Source organism: Excalfactoria chinensis, chromosome 1 (assembly GCF_039878825.1).
Source record: "Excalfactoria chinensis isolate bCotChi1 chromosome 1, bCotChi1.hap2, whole genome shotgun sequence".
Taxonomy (NCBI): domain Eukaryota; kingdom Metazoa; phylum Chordata; class Aves; order Galliformes; family Phasianidae; genus Excalfactoria; species Excalfactoria chinensis.
Genome location: NC_092825.1, coordinates 67,172,498 through 67,198,086, shown reverse-complemented (window position 1 = coordinate 67,198,086; position 25,589 = coordinate 67,172,498). Strand labels below are relative to the sequence as shown.

Sequence of the window (25,589 nt, the reverse complement as noted above, 5' to 3'; positions counted from 1 at the left end):
TCATTAAGCCTGAATAGCTCTTCTTTCTTCTTAATGTTATCTGAGAATATACTGGATGATGGTAATTGTCTTTTCTCAGCCTAGCTGTGAGAAATACATCTGAGATGTTTGCCATGCAGTCCTGTTCACTTACGCTGTTCACTAGGGGAAGGCTTCAGATGGAAAAGCAGCACAGCATCCTGGAATAAAACTCTCCAGTGCTAGATTCACCTTCTCTACTGGAAAAACTGAAATACAGTGCAGACTTTATTTCACAATTGCACGTTATGCTCTGTGCTGGCTTAAGTGACCACAATGACTTCAGTACAGCTATGCAAATAAAGCAACTGTAGCTTGGCCTGAAAGTAGACTCTACTGGAAACTTTGTCTTGGCCTTTTGCTGTTCTTTCATGGCTTTCTCATTAACACTTGGATATAATCAACTATATTCATGCTTTTGAATGTTGTCCTTCATGATGCTGATTCCCTGTATTCCTTGTATGTTCCTTCAGTATAATTTCATCTTGTTTTCATTATTGCTTTTGGATTTAGTTGGAAAGATATAATATATATTTATTTCAGTCACTCATTTGTCTGCTAAAAAATTTGAAAGTCTAATCTCCTGCCCACCAAGTAATTAAAGATTTGGAGGAAAGATTTGGCTTGCAAATACTGCAGTCGTAATGAAGTAGGAAAATGTGCTGAGTTATGCTTGTGGATGAGAAGGTTGATTGATTTGCTTCATAAAGCCCTGAAGTTAGCCACCAGTGCCTAAGAAAAATCCTGTTCATTGTTGTGGTATGTCAGCTTTCTTTTGCAATTGACTGGAAAAATCTTCTAAAGCTTAATTCATGTATCACTGTACATAAATGTCACTTACACAAGGCTCATCTCTCTGCAGCGGCGTTTAATATGCTCAGTGTACTTCTGGGAGTGGAACGCACCAATGGGAATAGTTGCTGGGCTGGGGAGTGACACATGTACAAATCTGGCAGCCAGTGCATAGCTTTTGGGGAAAGAAGTTGCTGTAAGGGATATTTGTTCTGGAGGCTGTGCTGTCAGCCACATGTGTACATGTGCACCAATTTCAGGTTTTTCTGTTTTTTAGCAGTGTACGGTTTTCAGCGCCATTCTCACAGGTTTCAAAGCAGCCAGCGAATGGCTAACAGCTGCAGATCCCACTTAGCAAGACTCCTGAGGGTGTCTGATTGGGCTAAGCAGTGCTGTAGACCCAAGACTTCTCTCTTTGTATGAGTGTTGGTCCTTAATGTGCAGACATGACAGCATGACAGAGTTGCAACACTTCTGCTGTTTTTATTATAGCCAACTATGCTGAAGAGTTTCACAAAATGTGAGGTCACCTTTGCTATACCTCCTTTTCCTGGGAAGAGACCAACTGCCATGTTCTCAATGCTGTAATTTTTTTCCCTTTCCTTCAATAAGGCTTAATGTTATCTTCCTCTCCCAACATTCCCCTTCTCCTCCCGAACTGGGATTCATGACTTCAAAGCACCTTGTTTTGTTGATGTAGAACTGATTTTGTTCCTGGTTAGAGGAGGAGTTACATTAGCTCCTGCATAGGTATGTCCTTGTTGCTGCATATTGATTTAAGGAAGGGAGCACTTGCTAGCTTCTGAGGGATTAGCAGCGCTCCTTGAGAGCTTACAGTAAATCTGCTGATGGATTCGTGTTGTTATCTTGAGCATATATTGACAGTATGCACATTTGGAACTATTCCTTGAATGCTTCTGAGAAATTCTGGCTCTCTTTACTGGTCCTGTACTTCTCAGTGGTACAGGCACAAGGTGAAACATTCTTGTTGGCCCTGATTTGTGTTTGTCTTGTAAGGGAGCAGATAGATTTGAAGAGGGCAATATTAGTTGACCGTGGCCAAAGATGAGCGCTGGGCTTGTGCCAAGTAGTGGATATGCTGTACAACCGAGAATATACTACTTGGAGCTGTACAAGCTTTTCTCCTGCAGTTGGATCTGACTGCACCATCCATAGCAAAGACTGTGTATGTCACATTAGGTTCAATTAAATAGGATGTTTAATGACTTTTATTTCCCCTTTCATTTGTGTCTCTCTTAGGGTGTTTCAAAGATGACCGTATCGTATTCTGGACTTGGATGTTTTCAACATATTTTATGGAGAAATGGGCCCCCCGGCAGGATGATATGCTCTTCTATGTCCGTCGAAAACTGTCCTATGTTAGTAGTGATAGTACGGATGGGAAAAAGGTGAGTGAATAATGATATGTACATTAACTTAAACACTGATGAATCACAGATGCATGTTTGTGGAGTATGTGAGTTGCTTGTTTATTTTAAACTGGGTGTGTTCTTTGGGTTAAAATATGGTCACGCAGAGTTGTCATCTTCCTTGAAAAAGGGATCCAGAAAGAGACTTTCCAAAGGTGTGTTTTCTTGTGGTGTTTTTTTGTTGTTGTTTATATGGGAAATACCAAGGGTTATCTTCTTTTTCCCTTATGCCTCTGGTTTCCATCATGACAACCACTAAGGTAGGGACGATAGAATATTGATCTTTTCCTGTCAGATTGGTAGCTCCTTACTCTTCAGCAAAGATTTCAGGATAACATATTTGTGTGTTTAAGACTTGAAGGAAATTTTGATCCTAAATTGTTTGAATGACTACAGATGCATTCGTCTTTCACATCAAACAACATTGTGCCTTTGTATAGCCTAATAAAAACACGGGTCATTTAACCTTTTATTCTTTCCCAACACAGAAGGTGAACCTTAGAGGAATTCTGATTGCTTAAAATTCATTAATGGACTCCAATCAATTTCTGTTTAACTTATTAATAGAAGTTCAAACCGTTTGAACCTCCCCCTGAGACAGGAAAGTGAAATAACCCTTGCATTTTCTATCAGAGCTTTATTTAAGCCTCATAAAAACCTCACAGATAATTTTGATTTGTGAGCTCTGTTGTAAGCGGTAGTTATATCAGAATTGGCATTTGTGAATTGCTTTAGTGAACTGCTTGCCCTAACAGCTGACACAGAGAGACCATGTTATATGTAGCTCATAGTGGAGGTTTTAAGACACTGTTTTGCACATACTCAGTGATACACCGAACTACCTCAGATCTTTGAGATATAAGTAGACAGCTTTTAATTTGACTTCTTCATTTTGCCTTTTCTTTCTTGAAAGATGGTATCAAAATACCAATGTAATACCATTACAACTTGGTCATCTACCAAGTTGTGTGCTCTCATTTACATCCCCAGAGGTAGACTGAGAAAGTGGGGAATGGGAGAAGTTTGGGCTTGCCTGGGACCTCAGAGGTAGAATCAGAGCTGCACCGCAGGTATGTGCCTTGTGTAGTTAAGAGGTGTCAAACTGTCTCTGATGGTCACTGTCTGTGGTAGTGACTGCTCTGCTGGCTGTACAAAAGCCTGTACATTGGGTATTTGTAGAATTGCATCTATGTAACTTGGGTATATGATAAAGCAAGCTCACTGTAGTTATTCTGTGGACATTTATTTGCTCTGCATTTGTCTGGCAACCATCAGTTTTGACTGAAAAATGCTGGCAGAGAGACATGAGGTGAATTGTTGTCCTGTGGTATCTCAGAATATTAGTTATATTCACGAGAATAATACCTGCACAGCTTTGAGCCCTGTAGTCTCCTGTAGGACCAATAACAATGATGGAAAAAAGTGGACTGAAGAGGGGCTGTTTGGATACCAAGAGTAGGGTTGTTTGTTTTCTGACATAATGAGCTCATGCAGCATGCTCATACTGCGTACTGCAATGATGATTCATGTCAGCAAGAGACAAGTGATGACTTGGCACACACACATTCCATGTTTTGATGGTTGTCCTCTGTGTCTTAAGTTATTGCTGCTTGTGCTTTTTTCTATACTTACTGTAGGTGAAGGCAGTCAGCAAAAATATTTGATGTGAAGTTAGTGAAATAAATGAAAAGCAGAGGAAAAACTGTTAGGATTGGAGGTTCATTTTTTAAGGCTAAATGAGACAGGCTTTGAATTCAGCTTGTACAGTGACCATATATTGAAGTAATAAATTTTGTAATCCTTTATCAGTAGATGCTAGTGCTTAGCTTTGCTGCTATATGAAATTTCATTTTAAAAGCCTTTTAAGTGATCTGCTTCATAGACCTCATAGTGCAAGAAATTTTCCATTTGCTTCTCTTTTCCACTTCACCGGTTTCTAAGCTGTGTGTATACAGGTGAAGCAGCAATTAAGCTGTTAATATGGTCTCTGCCAGAGCAGAACTGCCATATCTAATTCTATACTATATCTGTTAGAGATTCTTGGATCCCAGGTAAGTGCCTTCGAGTGTTTTCTTTTCTTGGCATTTCACAGTAACAGTCGTGCAGTTCTTCGTGCCAAGTTTTGAAGATGATTTTTCTGTGTCTTTAAGCAAAATTACAGCTTCCCTGTCAGGATCAGTAACAGCAGGGCAAAGTGGAATGTAGCTCTTCTCAAAGTTGATTTATTAGGTTTTTAAGGTAAAATCCCTTTAGCCTGTGGCTCTTTATCTGCTGTTAAGTCAAGATTAGAAAAATCCCTTCACCACTGCCTTACACAATAGCTAATGTGACTAACTTGAAAATACAAGCCCTGATCCTCACTTACAAAGAATCCTTTACGTTGCCAAAACCTTTAAGGTTATAATGGTTGAACTTAGGATTCTGACCTTAAAATGGCATTAGATCAAAATTTAATATTTGTTAATCTTTCCAACCCAATAGCCATTTATAAAGGATTATGCTATGTTACAATTGCAGGCTTCTAATCGTTCTGTAGAAAGCAGCTTTACCTTCTCTTAGGGATAAAGAAAAAGACTAGAATGGTGTTAGCAGGATAACTGCGTAGTAGGAAAACTAAGGTAAAACCTCAAAGAGCAGTCTATCTATCAGCAGAGCTAGGTTGTATTAACTCCTTCTGGCATTGTCATCTGGCAAGGGTGTTGTATTCATAAGGCAGAGATATAAATACAAATGAGCTTGCCTGGATTTTGGAGTAGATCCTGTTTTCTACAGCATCCTACAGTTGTGAAGTAGTAGAGTTGATGCCAAATGCATATAGTAGTCATTCAGGCTGCTAATTCCTCCCTAAGTTTAAGCTACTGATGTGGCTGTGGTTTCAGAAACAGAGCTGAGCAGGAGCAATGGTTTACGTATTTATGTTATGACCTGGACACAACAAATATTGGCTGGTGTGGGAGACTAGTTAGTTTCTAAATGACTTCAGGCACATGACTCCCACTGAAATTCACAGTATTCTTAGCTGAATATCTATTTCACATTAACCATCTGTCTGGCAGGAAGATTTGACAGCCTGAACTTAGCATCTAGCAGAAATGCAGTGTTATAAAACTGTCCCGCTTGGAAGTCTCAGACCTGTGCTTTTTAAACTCTGTAAATAAATAGAATTTCTCCTGTAGAACTACTTGATATGCTTTCTGACAGGTCCATGTCACCATCTGAATGCAGCAGAGAAACAAATGGCCAAATTCTGAATCTTATTTGCCAGATAAATTGTCGTCTTGTGCGTGAATAGCTATGTGGGAACAAAGGATGATTACAACATAGGCAAGTCAGCAGGAAGACAACTCTCTTGCTTTGCTAAGCTTTTGGAGGTGTTACAGTGAAGAGGAACAGGGCTTCTGTAGAAAAGGGGAAGGTAAACACATTGCTCTCCCTATGAAATGTGAAAGAGGAGCGTTGGTGTTATCAGATTAATATTATGACTTCTTGTAGGGAGCTCAACATTTTAAATGTAAAGATTTGGCTTTTCTTTTACAATTAACCCTCTCACATTTCTGTTTTTTAGTTTTTTGTTTGTTTGTTTTTTGTTTGTTTTTCTGATGTTTGGTTGTCTAAATACATGAACATAAAGAGACTACTACTTGATAACCTCTGCTCGTGTTGCATTTTTATCAAGCTACCTCCATATCCTGAGTGTGCTGTGACAGATTAACTGGCAAAAATAAGGAGTACTGTAGTGTGTAACAATACTTTTCCACACAGAACTATCTTTGAACTAGGATATGCTTGTGGCTTATCTGGCAAGCTAATGAGCATTAGGTTTGGAGATGCTTTTATGTTCTGCCTTTATTTCTGAGTAAATTTATGCCTGAGAAAAGCAGGCATGCAGCTGAAATATCTTTCTGGTGCTGCAGTTGGTTAACTCTCAGCTCAAAAAGCAGCTTGTGCTGCATGGGTGTTTTGGATAGATTATTGCTTTGTGCATCTGAAGATCTCTTCTTATGAAGTCAGAACAGGTAACAAGAAAGCAAGTATCACAGGTTGATTTAACGAGTTATACTGAAGCGTGGCCACACCGAGTCTTGTGGTTGAGGAGGTGCTTGATTCTCTGTGACAGAGAAGCTTCACCTGGAAGAGCAGAAGCCCAAACCCCCTTTCGCCAACTGATAAAACAGTAATTAATAATTCAGTATCTCAAATGCAGTGTGTCTAAGTCACCAGGGGATGGAAGGACAGCTGAGCACTGCTTGGCTGGGTTGCTCAGCCTGGAAAAGTCAGAATGTCTGCTTGAAGCTCCCTGAAAGCCTCATCAGGCTGCTGCTTCAGCAGAGCCCGTAGCCTTTGATCTGAGGGTTGTGCAGGCGGTGTCAGCCTGCTCATTATGGTTATGAAAATGCCTGTGTTCTGTGTTGAAACTTGCACTATTGTGCAATTGAACTGAAGCTCTAGAATATCATAATCGAGTTGCTAATGACACTAGTAATTAGGACTTAAAGGTTTAATTTATCTACCCTTTTTTTTTTTTTTTTTTTTTCATGTTTTCTGTTCAGTAATTCAGTTTATACATTTCCACATCCAGTACTTTATTAATACTCTGTAACCTTATTTTTCCTATGTCTGCCTGCTGCCTGAGTTCATGATGAGACATGCTTTCTCTTTTTTTACTTACTGGATTCTGCAGTCAGCACACTTTCAGGTACTTGTGCTTTTCTGTGGAGGACTTCAAAGAGGCTGTCAAATATGGTAATAAGGTGGTGGTGAGCAGCTTGTTGAATCCTAAAATATTGGTTACTCTGTAGTCTGGGCCTACATTTGATAGTGTTTAAGTAGTCATATTTATCCTTTCGGTTCTTGAATGTTGGTTTAGCAATTTTATAGAGCATTTAAATTGGGGAATTAACATAGATGCAATTCACGGAGTACAAGTGTTAGATAGCAGCTAGAATTACTTAAATAATATTAAATATTACTTAATCACAAGGATCTCCTACCAAATATACTAAGTATTATTTATCACAAGGGCTGTAGTCTGTTTTAAGATGCTCCTTTTCCTACTGGGATATAAATTATCCCAATAATGAAGAGTGAAAATAAGAATCCTTAAAGCATCCTCTGTGCATTCCACTGTTGTCTCATGGGAGGTAAGTGGGGTCTGACTTAAGGTTTACTGTTCAGTTCAGATCCAGTCATAGAATAAATTCATTTCCTGCCCCAGTGTACCGTTGCTTGGAAGGAGATGATGCAAACGGGTCAAAATTGGGCAACATTTGCAGTGATGCTTTGTCTTTTCTGAATGGGTTTGGAGTAATGAGCAGTGTAATTAACCTTGAATTTCAGGGGGTCAGACTCCACAAATCAGAGCATTTCTCGTTCTAACAGATGCTAAAATGTGGACTCTAATGCAGTCTTGTGCCATTAAGTTGTCATTTGCAACCAGGTTGATATATGACAGGAAAGATTAGGCTGTAAGGATTTACAGATGCACTAACACTGATCTGAGTAGTGAGAGTAGCTTTGCAGAACTGAGTATCATGAAGAAAGGAAGTGGGAGAAAATGAAGTCTTACTTTGTTGTTTTCAAGCTCAGACTGCAACTGAGCTCATTCAGTGAAGGACTGTGATGAGTGAATTCATCTGCATATACAGTTACCTTTTGTTATCCTCTAGTCTCAGCCTTTCTGCATTACTGCACTCTAATCAGTGGAAAGTACTTGGGGGTTCCATAATGGGATGGTACAAGAATAGGATTTCAGCAAATCTTGCTACTCTTGTTTCAGTTGGGATGTAGTTTTGGTGTGGGTTGTTTTTGTTTTTTTTTTTTTCCCTTAGTAGTGTCTGGTATGATGCTGTTTTTGGCTTCGGGATAGAAACAATGTTGGTAACAGAACCGTGTTTTAGTTGTTGCTGAGCAGTGCTGCACAAATCTGGGGTTACGTTTCTGCTTCTTGTGCTGTACTGCCTAGTGGGAAGGACTGATGGGACACAAAGACAGCTGACCTGAACTGCCAAAGGGATATTCCACGTGATATGACATCATGCAAGAAAGCTTTTAAAAACTGAGGCAATTTGGCTGGGAGACAGCTGCTGCTTGGTGGCTGGCTGGGTATTGGGTGGTGAGCAATTGCGTTGTGCATCGCTTGTTTTGTAGGTATATACCATATATATTATCATTACTGTTGTTTTCCTTTTCTCCTCCTTTTCTGTCTTGTTAAATCGTTTTTGTTTGTTTTATCTCAGCCCACAAGTTTGTGTTTTTTTTTTTTTTTTTTTGTTGTTGTTGTTTTTTCTTTCCTCATTCCCTCCCCCATCCAGCTGGGAGGAGGGAGTGAGCAAACAGCTGTGTAGTGCTGAGCTGCTGCTGGATTGAACCACAACACTTTGTCAGGAACCATTTTGAAATATGAAAATATGAGATATCTCATTGTTTAGATAGGAGGGAGAAGAAAATTCCTCTTCTTAGGAATGAAGTAAATGATCCATAATGTTTTCATACCCTGCCTCTACCCTTTACCCTGTGTTCAAAAGCACTTCAGAAGTGTAGTCAAAACACTACTATGGCAGAGTGCAAAGCCGTGCTTTGCTGTCCGCAGTTGTGTAAGGCTTTATCCCTAAAAAATTGTTGCTTAAGTCCAGGAAATGGTTCCTGAGCCACCTAGTTTATAGTCATGGTATTACCTGAAGTATTTAAATCCTGTTTCTGTGCTGAAAGAGGGAACAATCATCCTGGTCATCTTACTTTGTTGAAAATCCCAAGTTAGCTATGGAAAAAAGAAAAACACTCTTCTCTTTGCCTAATTAAATGTAAACTTGAGTGATTAGGAACCGTGCTGAACCTGATCAGATGTGGTAAAATAAAATTAAAATAAACTAAAAAAAAAAAATTAACAGCAAAATCATACAATTCTTGTAATGAGTTTCCCAAGTGCATCTCTCCAGTTCCTTAATGACAAGTGGAGTCTTTAAGTGATATCAAAATATAAATTAATTTTACGGTGCAATATTTTATTATTAATTTATATATTAATATTTTATTGACACTTTTGTACCAAACAGTAATATTTTATACCATCAGATGTTTGTTTGTTTGTTTTTCAACTTCCCTGGCACTTACCTTATTTACTTACTGTTGCTTTATATATTTCATGCATGAAGACTAATAAATGTTGTGGGACTGCAAATAGGATCATAAATCTAGCAAGTCAACTTTGATCCCAAAGAAAAGGTCATGTTTGGGGAATCTTTCCATTAAAGAACATCATATATAGCTATTCCTCTTCGAAATCTGATCATTTTTTGTTTTTTTGTTTGTTTTTTTAGCTCACCTGCTTTATAAACATTTCAATCTAGATTATTGTGGATACAGCATTGTCAAGTATACTTGGAAGTAGAAGTTGTGAATAACTGGAAGAATAGCTGCTCACTGCCCCCAGTGTCCCACTGGTGATATCCCATGCCTCTCATTTCTTTCTTTTCTGGTTATTATGGTTGCCACTGAGGTCTTCACCTTGAGTGGTTGATGGCAAATGGATGCTGAAAAGTTAAATGAAGGCTGGACTTCTCTGGTCCGTTTTCCCCAGATCAGGATGTCTCATTGCTAACTATTGTGAGTACATACTCTAAGAGACCTCTGTCATATTTGTCTGAAGTTGGCTGATGCTTATGAAGGATAGGTGGGAGTACAAAAGAATTCTGCCAGTTCTGTTTCTGTAAACTGTATATTGATTCTCTCCTACCCACCACTATATGCACAGTTACATTGGTAGCCCTACATCTTTTTGTGAATCTAGCCAGCCTGCTCTAAGATGGGATCTGTTTGGCAGTCCCGCTTTCACAAGCAACTGAACTTGTACAACATTCTTTCCTCCTGTCCTGTTTTCATGAAGTCCTAGGTTTGTGCAAGAGCTGTGAGTGAGGACAGGAAGAAAGAGGATGTTGTATAAGTTTAGCTACTTGTTCTAACCATCACAGCTTCAGGCTAAAAGATACAGGAGCTATTCTTGTAGTGTAGTTTGAGGGGTTTTGACTTGAATGGATCTCCCATTTACTGATAAATGCACCAAAATGTTTGTTTGCATTTTTATTTTAAAATCATCTTTGCTGGTAGCCTTCTGTGTTCCTGATGAGCACAGGCTGGAATAGGAGCAGTGTCTATTACATCAGTGTCTATTACCAGCCGTCCTACATCTTGGGTAATGAAAAGGGTAATCCACTGCCATTTTCTTTTATTCCATCTGCAAGTACTCTCCCAAATCCTTACCTGTGCATTCATGTAGCACTTGAAGTAAATCCACCAAGTTGATGTTAAAGGAAGGTCATATGCCTTCACTTTGGGATGGTGATGTGTGCTGTTGAGTTTCTCACCTGCAGGTCTTGAATAAATAGCAGAAGTAAAATCAACTTTTTAGATCCTTTACTGCTCTTTCTGTAGATATGGCTTTTTGGCTATGCTGAAATGGTTGTGACAAAGATAGTATTGAAGCAAGTTAAAAACAAGTTAAAAAGCCTGTAGCTGAACTTTGCATCTTATACAAAGCAGTTCACAATCTCTTTATTGCAGTGGGCTTTGTTTCAGCTTTTAGTTTGTTTCAGTTTAGGTGTGTCTGGTTGCCATAACTACTGGGCATTATGCTGCCTTTTATGTGGACTCTGGAATATGTTCCAAGAGCATCAGGTGCAAATTCTAAAAAATTAATAGTATCTGGGAAAAGGGAATTGGAATCTTGTTTTGGAGCTCTTTCTTCTCATTGCCTTCTAGAGTTACTGCCAATGAATGTTAGGGTGGCTGGTAAGCCCAAGATGAAAACTCCATGTTACGTTTAAAAGAATCTTTTTTCATTTTAGTATGACAGCATGTACTTCTCCCCTTTTAAATATTGTCTTGGATATAAATATTCTAGGCAAGGGATAGAATGTAATCTGTTGTTAATGTCGCTATCCCTTCTGTAGCTACTCTATTTGACAGGACCAGGGATGCACCATTCCCACAGGGCTTCTCTGTATGCAAAAGAAAATGCCAGACTGCTTTGATTTTTCTTTCCATTTAATAGAGACAGGTCTGTTGGTGCCGACCGGATGAATGAGCAGATGGATTTTCATGGGTGACTTGGTCAGATCAGCTCATGTTGTCTTATTGGATATATACTCTACAGTGATGCTTGGCAGCCTGTTAAAAAACATAAATGTTTGTCTTCACATACATGTCTGCAACTTTTGCTTGCCTATTAAATACACGGGAAATAAAAATCTTCAGAAATTGGAGTAGTGACCTCTATGCCAATCCTCAAGATTTCTTTTTCTACAAAAACCCCATATTTCTGCATCAGAAAGTCCTGACAGCTCCTGGGATGCTATCTTTTCCTTCTGAATTTGTCATGCTGTTGATTTATTGTTGCATGCTGGCAAAGAAGTGTGGAATGACCTGCAGCTCAGTGCTTTGGAGGGTTGAGTGCTCAGAGAGGGAACATTGCCCTAAAGGCAGCTGGTTCCAGGCAGTAGGAAAAGCTTGGGTACGTTTTGGCAGATATTTGGCAGATCTGTGTAGCCAGCCTTGGGTCTGAGGAGCTGGAAGAGTTGCTAGGGCCAGAGCCACTGCAAGATTTTGGCACTCTACCACCTTTCTAACAGCAGGATGAACAGACGTCACTGCACACAAACCCTTTCCTGGTACTGAGCTTTGACTCAGGCTGAATTTACCACCTAATGTCTGCTAATTTCAGTCATGATACCTACAGTAAAAATACCATGAAATGGGGTAGAGTGGTTTGTAGAGAGACTTGCAGCTTATCGACTGTTGTTGTGTTGTTTGCTTGTTTTTTAGATACAGAAATCAATATAAACCATTTCTCTTCCCATCACCAGTATATTACATTTAGCTTGAAACTTTTTATGATACTGATTCAAACTTAGGGCTCTAACATCTTTAGCTTTCAGAATATTATTATTTAAAAGATGCATGTGTGTGTTTTGTTCTCTTGGTTAAAATAGTTAAGAGCAAGTTTGCTCAGATTTGAAGTGCTCCAGAGATAGAGCGGAAGTAAAATTAAACATTCTCATGGAGGTCCTCAGCATTTCCTTATAGCATAGAATCATTAACTTCTATAAGAGGAGTTGTGCTTGGATTTTGCTCTCAGTGCCTCTTTAAAATTCATTCAAGTAGCTATATGTCTCCAAAGTCTATTTGTTCCAATGATAAATATCAATGATAAAAATATCAACGATAGCCTTGGTGAAGTTAGTCATGGAGATGATGCAGAAGTCTAAAACTATATATGTTTTTGGAAACACATTGAAGTAGTGGTAGTGAGAATTGATATCTTTGCTAAAGTTGGAGAGAAACAAATTGCTTTTTGTGGTGGAAGGAGCTAAAGATGGCTGTTGGCACCCCAAAGCTAGTTCTTGCTGCCTGTCCAATTGGTTATAATAAGCAACTCCTAGAGCAGCAAATTCTGTCTCCCTCACATCCATTAACTGCCATAAACTGCCTTGCTATAGTGACTCTTCTGTGCTGCATTAAGTATTTCAAGTTATTTCTAACATGCTTGTTCAAAGGATCGAGAAGGAAAAGGGGTTTTAATATTCTACCCAGCTTAGGAATGTAACTAAACTTATTACTAACTGCAACATTTATGTTTTTGTGTTGTTTTTTTTTAACATTACTTTATAGCTGGTTTTAAGCATTTGTAGCACTTCTTTGTAATTCTTTATTTTAGCTAATCTTTTCTTTTTGGGGATCTTTCATTCTGCTAAGTGAAAAATTTTGTTGTCTTCTTTCACAGCGATGGTGAATTAAAGCGTAAGGAGAGAGCAGAACAAACTAGGGACTGTGTTTGTAGAGTGAGAAGGGAGGAATCTGAAGCATGGGAGAGAAGGATGTAAGTTCCTGTAGTCAGTGCATTTAGAAAAACATAAAATTCATCATTAGTGCTTGTAAGGCTCCATGTTGGAATCATACCTGCCTGGTGCAGGGGAAACTAGTACAGAGACAAGTTAGCAATGTGGTAAATGGGGGCGGTGGGGGAAGCTCCAATGCTGGAAGCTACTGGGCTTCTTAGAAGTTGAATGTGCTGTGTGATGGGACAGTTTTAAAACCGTGCTCTAGTGAATGTGTTGGGTATTATTCTGGTTTTGTACAAGAAGGAGTGAAGAAGTGTGTGTGGGGGGAACACCTTTTAGTGACTTTCTTGGTCCTTTGAACCCCAAACTTGTCAGTGTAAATTCTTTAAAACCAGCCTTTAGTTTCTTTTGGTGACTGGGTCTGGAGATGATAGGAGGATCTCCTAGCTGAATTTTTAAGCTGTTCTGTGAAAAATTCTAGACTGAAAAGTTCAGTCTCCTCCTCCTCCCTGTCTTCAAACTTATCTTCCCTTAACTGCTTTTTGATGAACACGGTCTGGGAAACTGAAAAGAGGTGCTACTACTAGATAAGCCTGTAATCCCATTGGATTTCATTTAAAAAAGAATAAGAATCTATTTCTTGTTTTGTTTTAGAGATGGCTTCTGAATACCAACAAAATAGTGTTTCCTGTAAACCATTCTTCCCCTGCTGCCCAACTAACAGCTTGTATTGATTTTGATTAGACACCTTTCAGGAGTTTTTCAAAGGCTCATGAGCTAAGCTGTGCTCATGAGGTGGTGATCAATTCACACGAGTTTTTGCAAGTAGCTCTAATGCTTTGGCAACTATGTAGAAGTCATTCTGTCCTGGGATGAAGGGTAAGGGAATCATGTCTAAATGTGACAGCATTCCATTATTTGGGGAGTAAATGGGCATGATGGGGAAAAGTATCCAGTTTATCACAAAGGTTTTAAAGCTATTCTGGTGTTCAGATGGGTTTTCTGGGCTTTATGAAGAAATGCTTCAGCTGTCTATATAAGTGAATAACTAATGCCCGTGTCATATTGGTTTTCTTGGTAAGATCTGTGATTTTCTGTCACTTGAGTTGTTCTGCAAACATATCCAGTCTGTATTGCATCTCTGAAAGGCATGTTTCCATGAATAAAACTGTAGTAGATACTTTGTCCCTTCTCACTTGAAATGTTCTTTTATGCACATCACCACTTACAGCAGTTCTAGTAATGCTGCACATTCCCTGTTGCAGTAACCTCCTGATGGCCCTGCCAGGTTCTCTCCAGTGCCTCTGATGTCACAACAGCATAGTCACAGGAACTGTGTGAAATCCTAGATGTGATTGCATGAAATCCTAGAGATGGACCATAGCTTGGCAAGTGTGTGAGAAATGTGCAGGAATTTGCCAGTGTTGACAAAGAAATGGGGCAATGGGAGGATTCTGGCAAAATGTAAAGTTGGGGGACACCAAATAGAGATACTGGTGAAGAGGATCAACAGGGATTACTGACTGGGATGGTAGCATTGGAGCAGATGCAGATTTGTAGATGACACAGATTGGTGGTGCATGTTTTAGTGTGGGCAGGACTATCCCTGCACAATATGCTCCCTGAGAAGTGTGGAGCTCTTTGTTTCTAATGTGGGTCAGTACTTCAGTGCCAGGAGTGCACGCAGGCTCTGAGAAGAATGCACAAATCTTGAAGCATAAGTAATTAAGCACAAGATCATGGAGCTGCTGTGCAGAAAAAATGTGGGCCTGATGTGTGTTAACAGTGGAATAGTATGAATGCAAGTACCAGTGCTTTACCAGCACCAGGAAACTCTATTACTGATGAAATACCCAGAGAGTGGGAAAAGACACAATTTGAAGTTGCCCAACTGTGGGAGGCATAGAGAACTCCTAAAGGAATTCTACTCAATGTGAAAGATGAATGACAAATTCAAAGCATGTATATATACACATATATATTGTTTGCATGAAGAAATATATATATATATATACACACATATTGAGTATTAAGGAGCTTCTTAATATAATAGAAACAGGCATGGGAAGAACCAGAGGATGGAAAAAGGATAGTAGTTTTTAATTCAAAATAAGTTACATATTCTTAGCTGAGAAGCTGTTCTCAAGGTGCTGCTTAGTCAGATATGATTAACTGGACATTATAAAGAAGTAGCAGGGTAAAATGTTAGTGATGCGTAAGTGGTCATCCTAGCTAGTGTAATTCCCTTTTCTAGCCTTAACTCAGTAGCTGAAAACTTTATAAAGACAGTATACAGTCAGCTTGCTCAGACTGTAGAAGGGTGTTCTTTTGCATTTTTACTTGAATGAAGAAATTTAGGTTGGCTTTAGGGTTGCTGGGAGTAGGTAATTAGTATTTATGCTGTTCTTTCTATTACTAGTTTTTCTCACGTGCAGCAAGGCACGCCTAATGTAAAGCCAGCCAAGTGAATCAGCAGCAGACCTGGAAGAATATCCAGTGTTGCCCGGATCCCAGACTGAGGTAGAGATGCTTTCTTGAGAGGACTCGTCTGTCCCTAAAAGCCAGCATGTTCTCCCTTCTGCATCATTTCCTAACTCTAGAAAGCTGAAGGTGACAATGTAAATTAAAGCCAGAAAATCACAAAGCTGTTCACTGAGCATGTGCAAACACCCTCATAGATTTTATATGTATACACTGTGTATATCCATACATACATTCATTTACACAAATATAAATATGTATATTAAATCAAACAAACACAAAACAAAGGTTCACATTTGCCATGTAGCTTTTATGTAAATCTAAGGCAGTGCTTCTGTAAGGTAAATGTTCCTCTTCAGTCATGGAGCACTGTGCTCAGCACTGGCAACACCAATTTACCAAACCTCCAGTAATGGTTTCTATCACTGGGAAGCTGTTGAAATTTTGACATCTCTCCTGTTTGTTTGAACACTTAAAAGTCAGAATAGTGAACTTGATCTTCTGTTTACCACACTTTCAATCCCAAATGTAGCAGCACTACAGTCACTTAAAATGGTTCACCTAAATGCAAAAGATTAGTACTTACCCTCTGCTTTTCAGATTTTCTCATTAAATTAAGAAATCTTTTAGTGATTGAGAGATAATCACTTCTACAGTTATTTGAGGTAGCATAACTGCAGTTCTTTTGCACGTAAGTAACCTTACAGAAAAATGGGACTGTTTGGGTGGTTCTGGCTTTTATTTTGCATGCTTGGCATGTATGCTGCTGCTGTGTAGTACCAGGAAGACAAGTATACAAGCATGTGAGTGAATTGCTTAGGAAACTGAACAAATTAGATCAACCTGCCAAGGAATTTAGATAGCTGATTTTAAACAATGGCCAGCAGTGTGTGTGAAACACTGAGGATTTGTGTTTGAAGTTCTTTATCGTTTTCTTTTTTGCTACTCTTAAAACGATTGGTTTATTTATTTTGAATGTCTCCTTTCATAGAGGCTGATGCTGAATAAATCACTGCAAGTGGGTTCAGCTCCAGTCATCCTTCCAACATGCCAGTAGCACTGGGATCGTATCATACAAATTGATGTTATGGGAAATAAATTAACAAGCTTGGATCAGGTGGCCACTGTTACCTTCAGGCACTGTAGCAAAAGAAGGAGCTGAAGTTAATTTGTGAGCTGTGGAAGAGACTGCCCATGTCCTAGGTGGTGTCATCTGTCTGTGACCTGTGTGGTTTATTGTCTGGCAAAAAAAAAAAAAAAAGGATTTGATTCATCTTACCTAAATATGGTTTCCATTGCATTACAGTGAAACCCAAGTGCTGTGTGCCTGTGGAAGGGATTTGCTGTGACCTGCAGTGCCCTGCCCCAGAAGCTGTGCTGCTTGGGAGTCAGATGCTAAATGAGTGGGGAAACTTCATCTCCCCAGCTTGGGGAACAAAAGAAGTCACAGCTGATTAGAGAGAGGCTGTTGCCTGTCATTATCCATCACAGGATGAGAGAGGTGTTATGTGAGAAAGCTGTGGTCAAATGTCTCTGATCTACTTCTCCCTAGCAGTGTGTGAATTAATTTTATGAGTAGAGAGCATTAGTGGTCAGTTTCTGTAGAGGGAGATTTGGTCTTCATCATGAAGAGGTGATTCTGCCTGGGTTAAAATAAAGGCTTTGTGGAGGTGGAATGGCCTGGGGTGTCTGCTGTGTACTTCATCACCCTTGACCTGTTGTTAGCTGTACCTGGACTTTTACCCTTTAACTGTTGAGTTATGCTCAATTACGCTTGCCTTCATCCAATCCTCCTTCCTTTCCAGACAGCCCAACTTTGTCTCACAAGATATTTCTGGCATCCCGTGACTATGACGTTTCTGTGCTGCTAGGCACAAAAGTGCAAATATCACTTTAGTTTATTTGGAGATGAGTTTTGATGAGATCATTGCCCTCAGCTCCTCACGGCTTGGTCTTCAGTTTTCACAGTAACTCAGTCTGTGCAATTATGTTACTAGTGAAAAAACTCATAGGAGCTTTGGAAATAAAAACCAAAGGAATACATAACATGTTTAGTTGTTTTAGAAGATACTTGTAAGGCAAAAAAAATATTGACAACATTACACATTCAGCTTTCATGGCATATGCATGATGGTATTATATAGTTTGTGTTACCTAGTCAGTGTATTCCAGGTATCTCAGCAGATGTGTAAGAGATGTTAACTAAAAATATTTCTCAAAGAGGAACAAATACTGTTCTAGGTCTATCAAGATAGTACATAGCTTTGACGTCAAATTGTGCTACCCGACTCTGTTTTGTTTTATGCGCCATTTCAGAGACAAGGCTGATGGTGATACACTGGACTTCTGTTTAACTGTGTGCAATAAGTCATGTTTTTGTTATTTCAGCTGCTTCTGTTTGTCAGCATTTGAAGAGTTGTTTCTACTTTCTGGAATTTCTTGGGCTTTTTTTTTTTTTTTTTTATTTACCACTTTTTTCAGTACATGAAAATCTCATATCTAAGTACTGGTCTAGCTAGTACTGTCAGTGTGAAATGTGTAGAAGAGGGGTAACCAAAATGTGCTTTCTGAGGGATTAATCAGTGAACTTCATCCTGGAGTATCCCACTGCACTTGGGAACAAGCTCATTTCTTTCCTTCTGCCTTCACAGTGACATGCAGGTTTGTTGTGTTTTCTTTTTATCCCTGATGACGTTCTGCCTTCATGGGATTTTTCACAGAGCATTTGTAGGTTCCTTGGGATGAAGGTTTCTCATAGCTGATATGATGGCTTTGAGTTCCTGCTGCATGTTATTTTTCTCCAAACAGCTACCAGATGGACAAATGTGTGCATTCATCTGAAGTGTTTGGTTCCGAGGGATTATGTTAAGAGAAATGCCTGTCAGCATATGGGTAGCAAACTTTATTTCACTTTTGCTAAAACATACCCACATGTAGGGAATAAATGAAGCTTTGCTTCCATGAAAAGTCTTGGTCAGCAAAATCTGATCCTCACAGAAACATGTTGGGGATCTTTATTTGCAATGTGTCATTTCTGGAGTCAATATTAAATGTGCATTTGGTACCTTTGGATGGATAGTATTTTTCAAAGAGATTTGTTATTTTCTTAGCAGGTTGAAGTTGAAGTTTATCGAAGAGATTCTAAGAAGCTTCCTGGGCTGGGAGATCCTGATATTGACTGGGAGGAGAGTGTCTACTTGAACCTCATTCTACAGAAGGTAACGGTGGTGCTTACTTAATTTTCACATGTTGTTCGTGGCGGAAAGGTTTAAGGGAAAGCTTTGGTCTGTCCACTTTCCTCTATAGCATTGGGACGATTTGAACTTCTCTGGAAAATGGAAACAAAACATTTTTTTTTACTTTTGTTAGTCTGAATGAACAAAACCAGGAATAGTTGTTATTTTCCTGTAGAGGCATAAGAGCTTTTTCTTCAAAATCTTTAAATTTATCCAGCAAAGCTGAGCTGAATATTATTACCTGAGAGCTCTGCAAAATGGAAGGCTTTGTCAAGTGTAATGGCTTTTGAGTGTGAACAAGACCATTAGGCCAGCAGCAATTTTGTTAGTTCACTGTACAGCCAAGAGAGGAAACTGCTCAATGGAAATGCAATTGGATTTTTTCTGCTTTATACTTCAGAGCTATGTTAAACCTTTTCATTCTGTTGGTGGAAAGATGAAACTAGCACATCCTATTTTTTTTTTTTTTAATTAACTTGTGTTGTTCAGTTACTGTATGTTATGTTGGTGCTTTGAGAAGCCAAATTCTATTGGAATCATTCCAGATCTCTGAAAAGTTTTGTTGATTATGGTTTTAAAATGAGGCTGCTGGCTCACTGCACACATCCTGGAGAATAAATTTTTTATTCTCTCCTCTTCCTCCCCAAACTCAATTGCAGAAGTTCCCTGCAAGGTGTGGTTTCTGTATATATTTGATGTTGATTTAAAACAGAATCTGTTTTAACGCTACAGTCAGAATTTGGAGATGCTGCTACAGCAGGACACTGCTGTCCAGAGCTGTTACGCATGCATCTTCTAAGTGTTTGGGGATTGTTTTGTTTGGCAGGCTGCGTTAATGCATTCTGATCTCTCTCATTTTTCGCTTGTGTTGGTTGTTGTTTTTATTATTCCCTTTTTGAAAGGAGGAAATATATTTTCCATTTCTACTGTAGAGTGTTCTGTGCGTCATGCTCATTCTCCGCTTGACCAGTAGGCTTGGTGTTAAATAGTACTGACAGATGTTTCTTTACCCATAGGTTGTGCGCTCCAGCAAGTGTCTCCACAGAAGATTTTTTCAGTATTGCTGAGTTAGCCCACAGATTTGTCTTTTTATTATCAAGAAAACTGTAGGGGTGTCAGGATGGTGAAAGGAATAGCAATACTAAAACATTTTACTGCTTAGCTGGGGAGCTGAAAGAGATGAAGATGGAACGTGTTCTGTGTGCATTTTATTTTTCTTACTTTAGAACTTAATTTCTCTATCTGGTGTCTTTGTTTTAGCTGGATTATGTGGTGACATGTGCTGTGTGCACACGCTCCGATGGAGGAGATATTCACATTCACAAAAAGAAATCTCAGGTGAGATTACCCTATTCTTACTGTGGATAAGAGGTTGGCATCTGGTATTAGCTGATTCTAAAAACTGTATCAACACTAGCACAGCAGTTCTCACGCTGTGCTCTGTCACAGGTTCTCCCTTGTGAAACAGCTCAGATCTGCCTGCTGACACATCCTGCCGGTCAGCTAAATGTGGGATCTAAATGTGCTTTATAGCCTCTCTCAAAAAGCAATAAAGACCTCTCTGTGCTCTCAAGACTTGCATCTTTGCTTGATGTGTTTGAGAAGAGTGAGAGGAGTATGACTGTTAGGGTGAAATCAGAGGTTAAACCCAGTTTGTACAAGACGTGAGTTATAAGAAGCCTGCAGGATACATCTGTATTGCAGCAATTTTAAATGGTAAACAATTTAGTGATTGGCATCTTATCTTTTTATTGTTTTTACACAGTTCTTATTTTCTTCTTTAAATTGCTTATTCCTTTATCACTGATGTGTGCAGCATACAGTTAATCCAGGGTTTAGCACAGGGGAAGAGACTGAATGATAACCATGAAGTGGATAGGAATAAGAAACCCTAGACTTCTTCCCCCAATTTTCAGTGGTTCTTGCAATACCTTTTCCTATTTAACAGAAATTCTACTCTAAAGGGCTCCTGTTACATAAACTGTCCCAGAGATTTCATCGTTTCTAGTTCTCTCAGCTGGTTGTGTGACTTTAGCTAAAATAAGTCAATGTTTTAAAATCCTTTAAGCAGTTTTACTTCACTGAATTCAATTGTTTTGCCTACAAAGAAAACGAGCACTGCTGATTATTGTATTTATAATTTGCATGTTGGGCACAATAATCCCTCCTAGTGCTGTTAAGGCACCGCATTACAATGCTGACAACAAGTCTTTTATGTCTCATTGCTGTTTCTGCTGTGTACAAGTCCAAATTTCACCCTGAGTTAACTTCAGCAGAATTCTTTTGAGAAAAAGAATTCTGTAAATATTGAGTGTGCCTTTGAAAACTCCTGAGAATAGGAGGCCTGCCCAAAGCACTTGGGCAATGTTCTGTGGAAGAATGAGGTTTTTCTGTTCCTCATTTCTTGCGGCTCACAATGTGAGACTGCTTACGAATTTTACTTTCTCTTCCTATCTAGAAGAAACTAGGAGCGTGTTAAAATTCACCTGCACATCCTAATATTATGAAGCTTGTGAAGCTGTTGTATGGAGAGAGGAAAAAGGGCAAATCTATGTACTGTAGAAAGTGTACTTCCATTGGGACATTTCATTGAAAAATGCATGCATCAACTTTTTAAGATCTATCCTACAGCTCTGATTGCTGTTGATTTCTAAAACGTATGTTATCCTGTTAATGTGCAGATAGATATTGATTAGGAAAAGGCCCTGCTTAGGAGGATGACCTGCTGTACTTCTGTGATTCATGCTGCCATGTTCATACCAGTAGATAGTGTACATAAGGCATGACTTAGGCAGGTTGACTTCCCCTAAATTTTTCTTGCAGACTATGCTCATTTTCTTCTGGCTTGAAAATAAAATCTCTACAAACTGTACTTGCCCTCACTTTGTCTTACAGGAGATGAGTTTGTGGTTTGTGTCTTTTTGTTGTGGGTTTTTTTTCTGTTTGTTTGTTTGCTTGTTTTCTTTATATATGGCATGAGAACATGGGTGCCTTGAAGACATCTTTGTTTCAGGCATCAGCCCAAGAAGCAGGAGCATTTCTTTTTGGTAATCTATGTGTAAATCATGAATTTTTTTGAATGAGTTGGAATAAGAACGTCCCAGGCTTGACAGCTTATGTAGACTCAGATCTTTTAACCTATGGTGAATGTGTTGAGAAGACTTGGTGTGTTTCTTTATTTCAAAGCTTTGTAAACAGAAGTGAAAGCAAAGAAAGCTACTTAATATGAATTCCTCTCTTTCTTTAGCTGTTTGCAGTCTTGTTGGATTGTTAAAATCTAAAGCCATGAGATTCTTAAGTGTTAGTAGTTTTGGAGAGAAATAAACCAAGAGGATGAGGAATTGCTTCAGAGGGGGGATGACTGCTACAGGAAGCACAATAGCTAGGGAAAGAAACAAGTGGAAGGTGAGGGTGAGAAATCAAGTTCTTGTCTTCTTGAGAGCTTCATGTCTCATTACTGAGTAATACTGATCTTACTGTGAGAGTGAGCAAACAACAACATTTGTTGTACAAACAGTGTTAGGTCAGCTGCTCCACAGTAACTCTCTTGCTGTGCGTGCTCTTACATTACAGCAGACTGCAGTAACAAATAGACAACTCAGGATGGCTTTCTGTTAATGAAAAGCAATACCATAGGTTGTTGAGAGCCCGGATGCATGCAGAAGCATCTACCATGAATTAATAGATTGTTTACACGTGAAAACTCAAGTATTCATGAGTGGAAGGTTCTGTCGTTATTATAAGATGAGCTTTGCTTGCGGGATGTCCAGCTTAAGAGCAGGTGTTGGCTGACTGAGGAGTGTTGACCATGGTGTTTTGGCATTGTTTGCCTTGTGTTTAGTGTGCCCATTCCTGGACACATTTAACTGAGAAGATGTAATTTTCTTTTTCAATATCTTTCTCAGCAAGTGTTTGCATCCCCTAGCAAACACCCAATGGATAGCAAAGGAGAAGAGTCAAAGATCAGCTATCCCAACATATTCTTCATGATTGACAGTTTTGAAGAGGTGAGTTCCTTGCTGCAGCAGGGATTTGTCCTATACTAGTCTTATATCCTAAGTAGTTGTTTTCTGGTACTTCTGAATAAATATTTTTGGCTGTTTGAGAGTATATCCCAGGAAACTTATTGCGTAAGTCATGGTGACTATATATATACATACATATGTGATCTGTCTAATTCTTTACTATGTTTGGAGTCTGGATTTAGAGCTGAATTTACTGTAGGTCTTTATGAAGGACTGAAGCAAGAGGGGATGATTTTAGGAGATGCCTATCCTAATGCACGATGTGCAGTGGGCACTGTCTAGAGTCTATGATCTTTGGAAAGGCTAGGTAGGAGCCCACAGATTCCTTGCATTTTCCCATTGACATGGAATCTACATTAGGCATAAGGAGAGGGAACCTGAAGGTATTTGAACTTTGACAGCTGCACTTTTCCTTTAAGTCTTTTCTCTCACATCTTGCAGGTTTTCAGTGACATGACTGTGGGAGAAGGAGAAATGGTCTGTGTGGAGCTGGTAGCCAGTGACAAAAGTAACACTTTCCAAGGGGTGATTTTCCAGGGATCCATCCGCTATGAAGCACTCAAGAAGGTCTATGACAACAGGGTAAGGTGCTCTGAACAGCAGCGTCTTGTAGCAATGATGCTAATCACAGTTTTGGTACTGGGACTGTTAGTTTTTTGTCCTGTTAGAGCATCTGCATCATAAATTGTCCTATTTGGCTTTGAAAGCTGTTGGTGCTTTTTGTCTCAAACAGCTGAGGTTTCTCAGATCAGGATATACGAATTTTGTGTTTGACAAAAGGAGTAAAGCTGGTAAGTATGGCAGGATGTGACACCAGAATAGACCTGAATAACAAAGTTCTGGGGTCCCTTTCATTTTTCTGAAAGCTGATGGGTTTTTCTACTTACCTCTGAGGAGGCATGTTTTACAGGGAGATTTTAAACTCTGCTATCTGTTGTATGTGAAATGTTTCTGTACACAAACAAGTACAGAGGACACTACACTGAGTTTCACTGCTGCAAAAGACTTCTTCATTGTTTTCAGATAGGAATGTGAAATGCCATCGCTTCCAGCTTCAAATTCAGTACTTCTAAGTTAAGTTGAGAGGTGGCAAGAGCCAATCAACTTCACCAAAAATTTGCTGTGAGGACAGCACTGAAGGATTAAAAGAAAATAAAGCCAATCAGTACCTACTGTACCTACAGTAAACTGCTTCACTTTCCTTTGTTCCTCCCCTTTTCAATAGAGATCCTAAACAGTTTCTCTTTTCCCCATTCAGAATGAGAGTAGTTTTGTAGCTTGTCTTCCAAAGAATGTGCAAGTTTTCTCTATGCTGCCATCATCTTATTGTCTGAAGTTATCAGCAGGTGAGAATGCAGAGCCTCTAAAGACTAAAGAAGAAGAAGGTCTTGCAGTAGAGAGGCAATGTTTGATGTGTTAATATCATGGTATAGCTAAGAAATGTCCTGCTTAACCACGCTGCAGTTTTATTAGTTGAAAAATAGAATGGTTTGTTTTAATATTTGATTACGGCTGAAGGCAAATCTTAAGTCTGACTTGTTTGTATTGTCAAAAGAGAGCAGTAGTAAGCTGTGTGTACTTTTGAAGGTTACTTGTGTGTTATTTGCCTGCTTTAATTCTTAGTGCAGTATGGATTGATACATTATGAACGAATTTGGCTCTTAAAGGTGTTAAAAGTGCTGCAAGTTATGATTAAACCACTGAAGCGTGTGGATAGGCCCTTCTTATTTCACTTGACAAAACCTTAATCATTTTCATATCGTTCTGTTCTCTTTTCCATTTCTCAGTTCTGTTTTCAGTTCAATTGTGTTGAGTGGAAACCGAGCCCTTCTCTCTGCCATGAGTTCAAAAGCTGTCAGGGTTGTGTGGCAAGTGATGTTGTGGTGTGAGTGTTAATTTTGCATCAGGTCTGTCTTTATGTTTTGGACTTGACAATGTGAAAATAAAAATGTCAGAATTGTGCTTCCCAAAAGGTAGGCACACAGTCCCATTCTGCTCAAGTTTAGTTGTGTCTGTGGTGTTTTGACTCAAGCAAACATCCCTGCACACCTGTGAAGAGCTATGCATGTGCTTGTCTGTGCTCCAATGGTGCCATGGTGGGTGGGTTTGGGTAAAAGACTTTTTATCTCAGTGTGTCATTGGATAACTCTGCTTTTTGGATAGCTGAAGGAGTTGATTCTACTCTGAGCCACTATTCTTGTATCTGTAAAATTGCTTTTCCTTTAGAATTCACTTCATATTGAGGCTTAAAATGCTTCCTAAGAATCAAGATTATAACCATTATTTGCAATGTATATGCATATATGTACTTAAATAACTGCTTTCAGAGAATATCGTATTTTATATCTGGAAATGAAATCATATGTATTTCTTTCCTGTCTTGGTGTAGGTTAGTGTTGCAGCTAAGATGGCGCAAAGGATGTCCTTTGGCTTCTATAAATACAACAACATGGAGTTTGTTCGGATGAAAGGGCCCCAAGGGAAGGGACATGCAGAGATGGCAGTGAGTAGAGTTCCTACTGGCGACACTTCACCGTATGGAACAGAAGAAGATTCAAATCCAGACTCCCCAGTGCATGAGAGAGTAAGTAGACTGATCTAAGGTTAAGCATGAGTATGTTCTACTTCAAAGTCAGTGGATGGACTGAAGCTGGAATTAATTGACATCACGGTTCTGAACTTTGTTTTGCACATGTATATTTTGAATATATTCAATATATCACAGAATTATCGAATGACCTGGATTGAAAAGGACCTCAGTGATCATGTAGTTCC

At 39.1% G+C, this 25,589-nt stretch overlaps 1 protein-coding gene across 2 annotated transcripts in view; it reads left to right on the top strand.

Moving 5' to 3' along the window:
* Positions 1 to 25,589, top strand: part of KIAA0930 (KIAA0930 ortholog) — a 64,178-nt gene that overhangs the window by 26,779 nt on the left and 11,810 nt on the right. The window contains exons 2-7 of one of the 2 annotated variants that reach the window (XM_072354184.1): positions 2,071 to 2,219; positions 18,667 to 18,771; positions 20,050 to 20,127; positions 22,695 to 22,796; positions 23,256 to 23,396; positions 25,204 to 25,398. In XM_072354184.1, the coding sequence (XP_072210285.1) occupies positions 2,071 to 2,219; positions 18,667 to 18,771; positions 20,050 to 20,127; positions 22,695 to 22,796; positions 23,256 to 23,396; positions 25,204 to 25,398 (770 nt within the window). Of the gene's footprint in view, positions 1 to 2,070; positions 2,220 to 18,663; positions 18,772 to 20,049; positions 20,128 to 22,694; positions 22,797 to 23,255; positions 23,397 to 25,203; positions 25,399 to 25,589 lie in introns of both variants that reach the window. The other variant, XM_072354175.1, reaches the window with a different exon arrangement.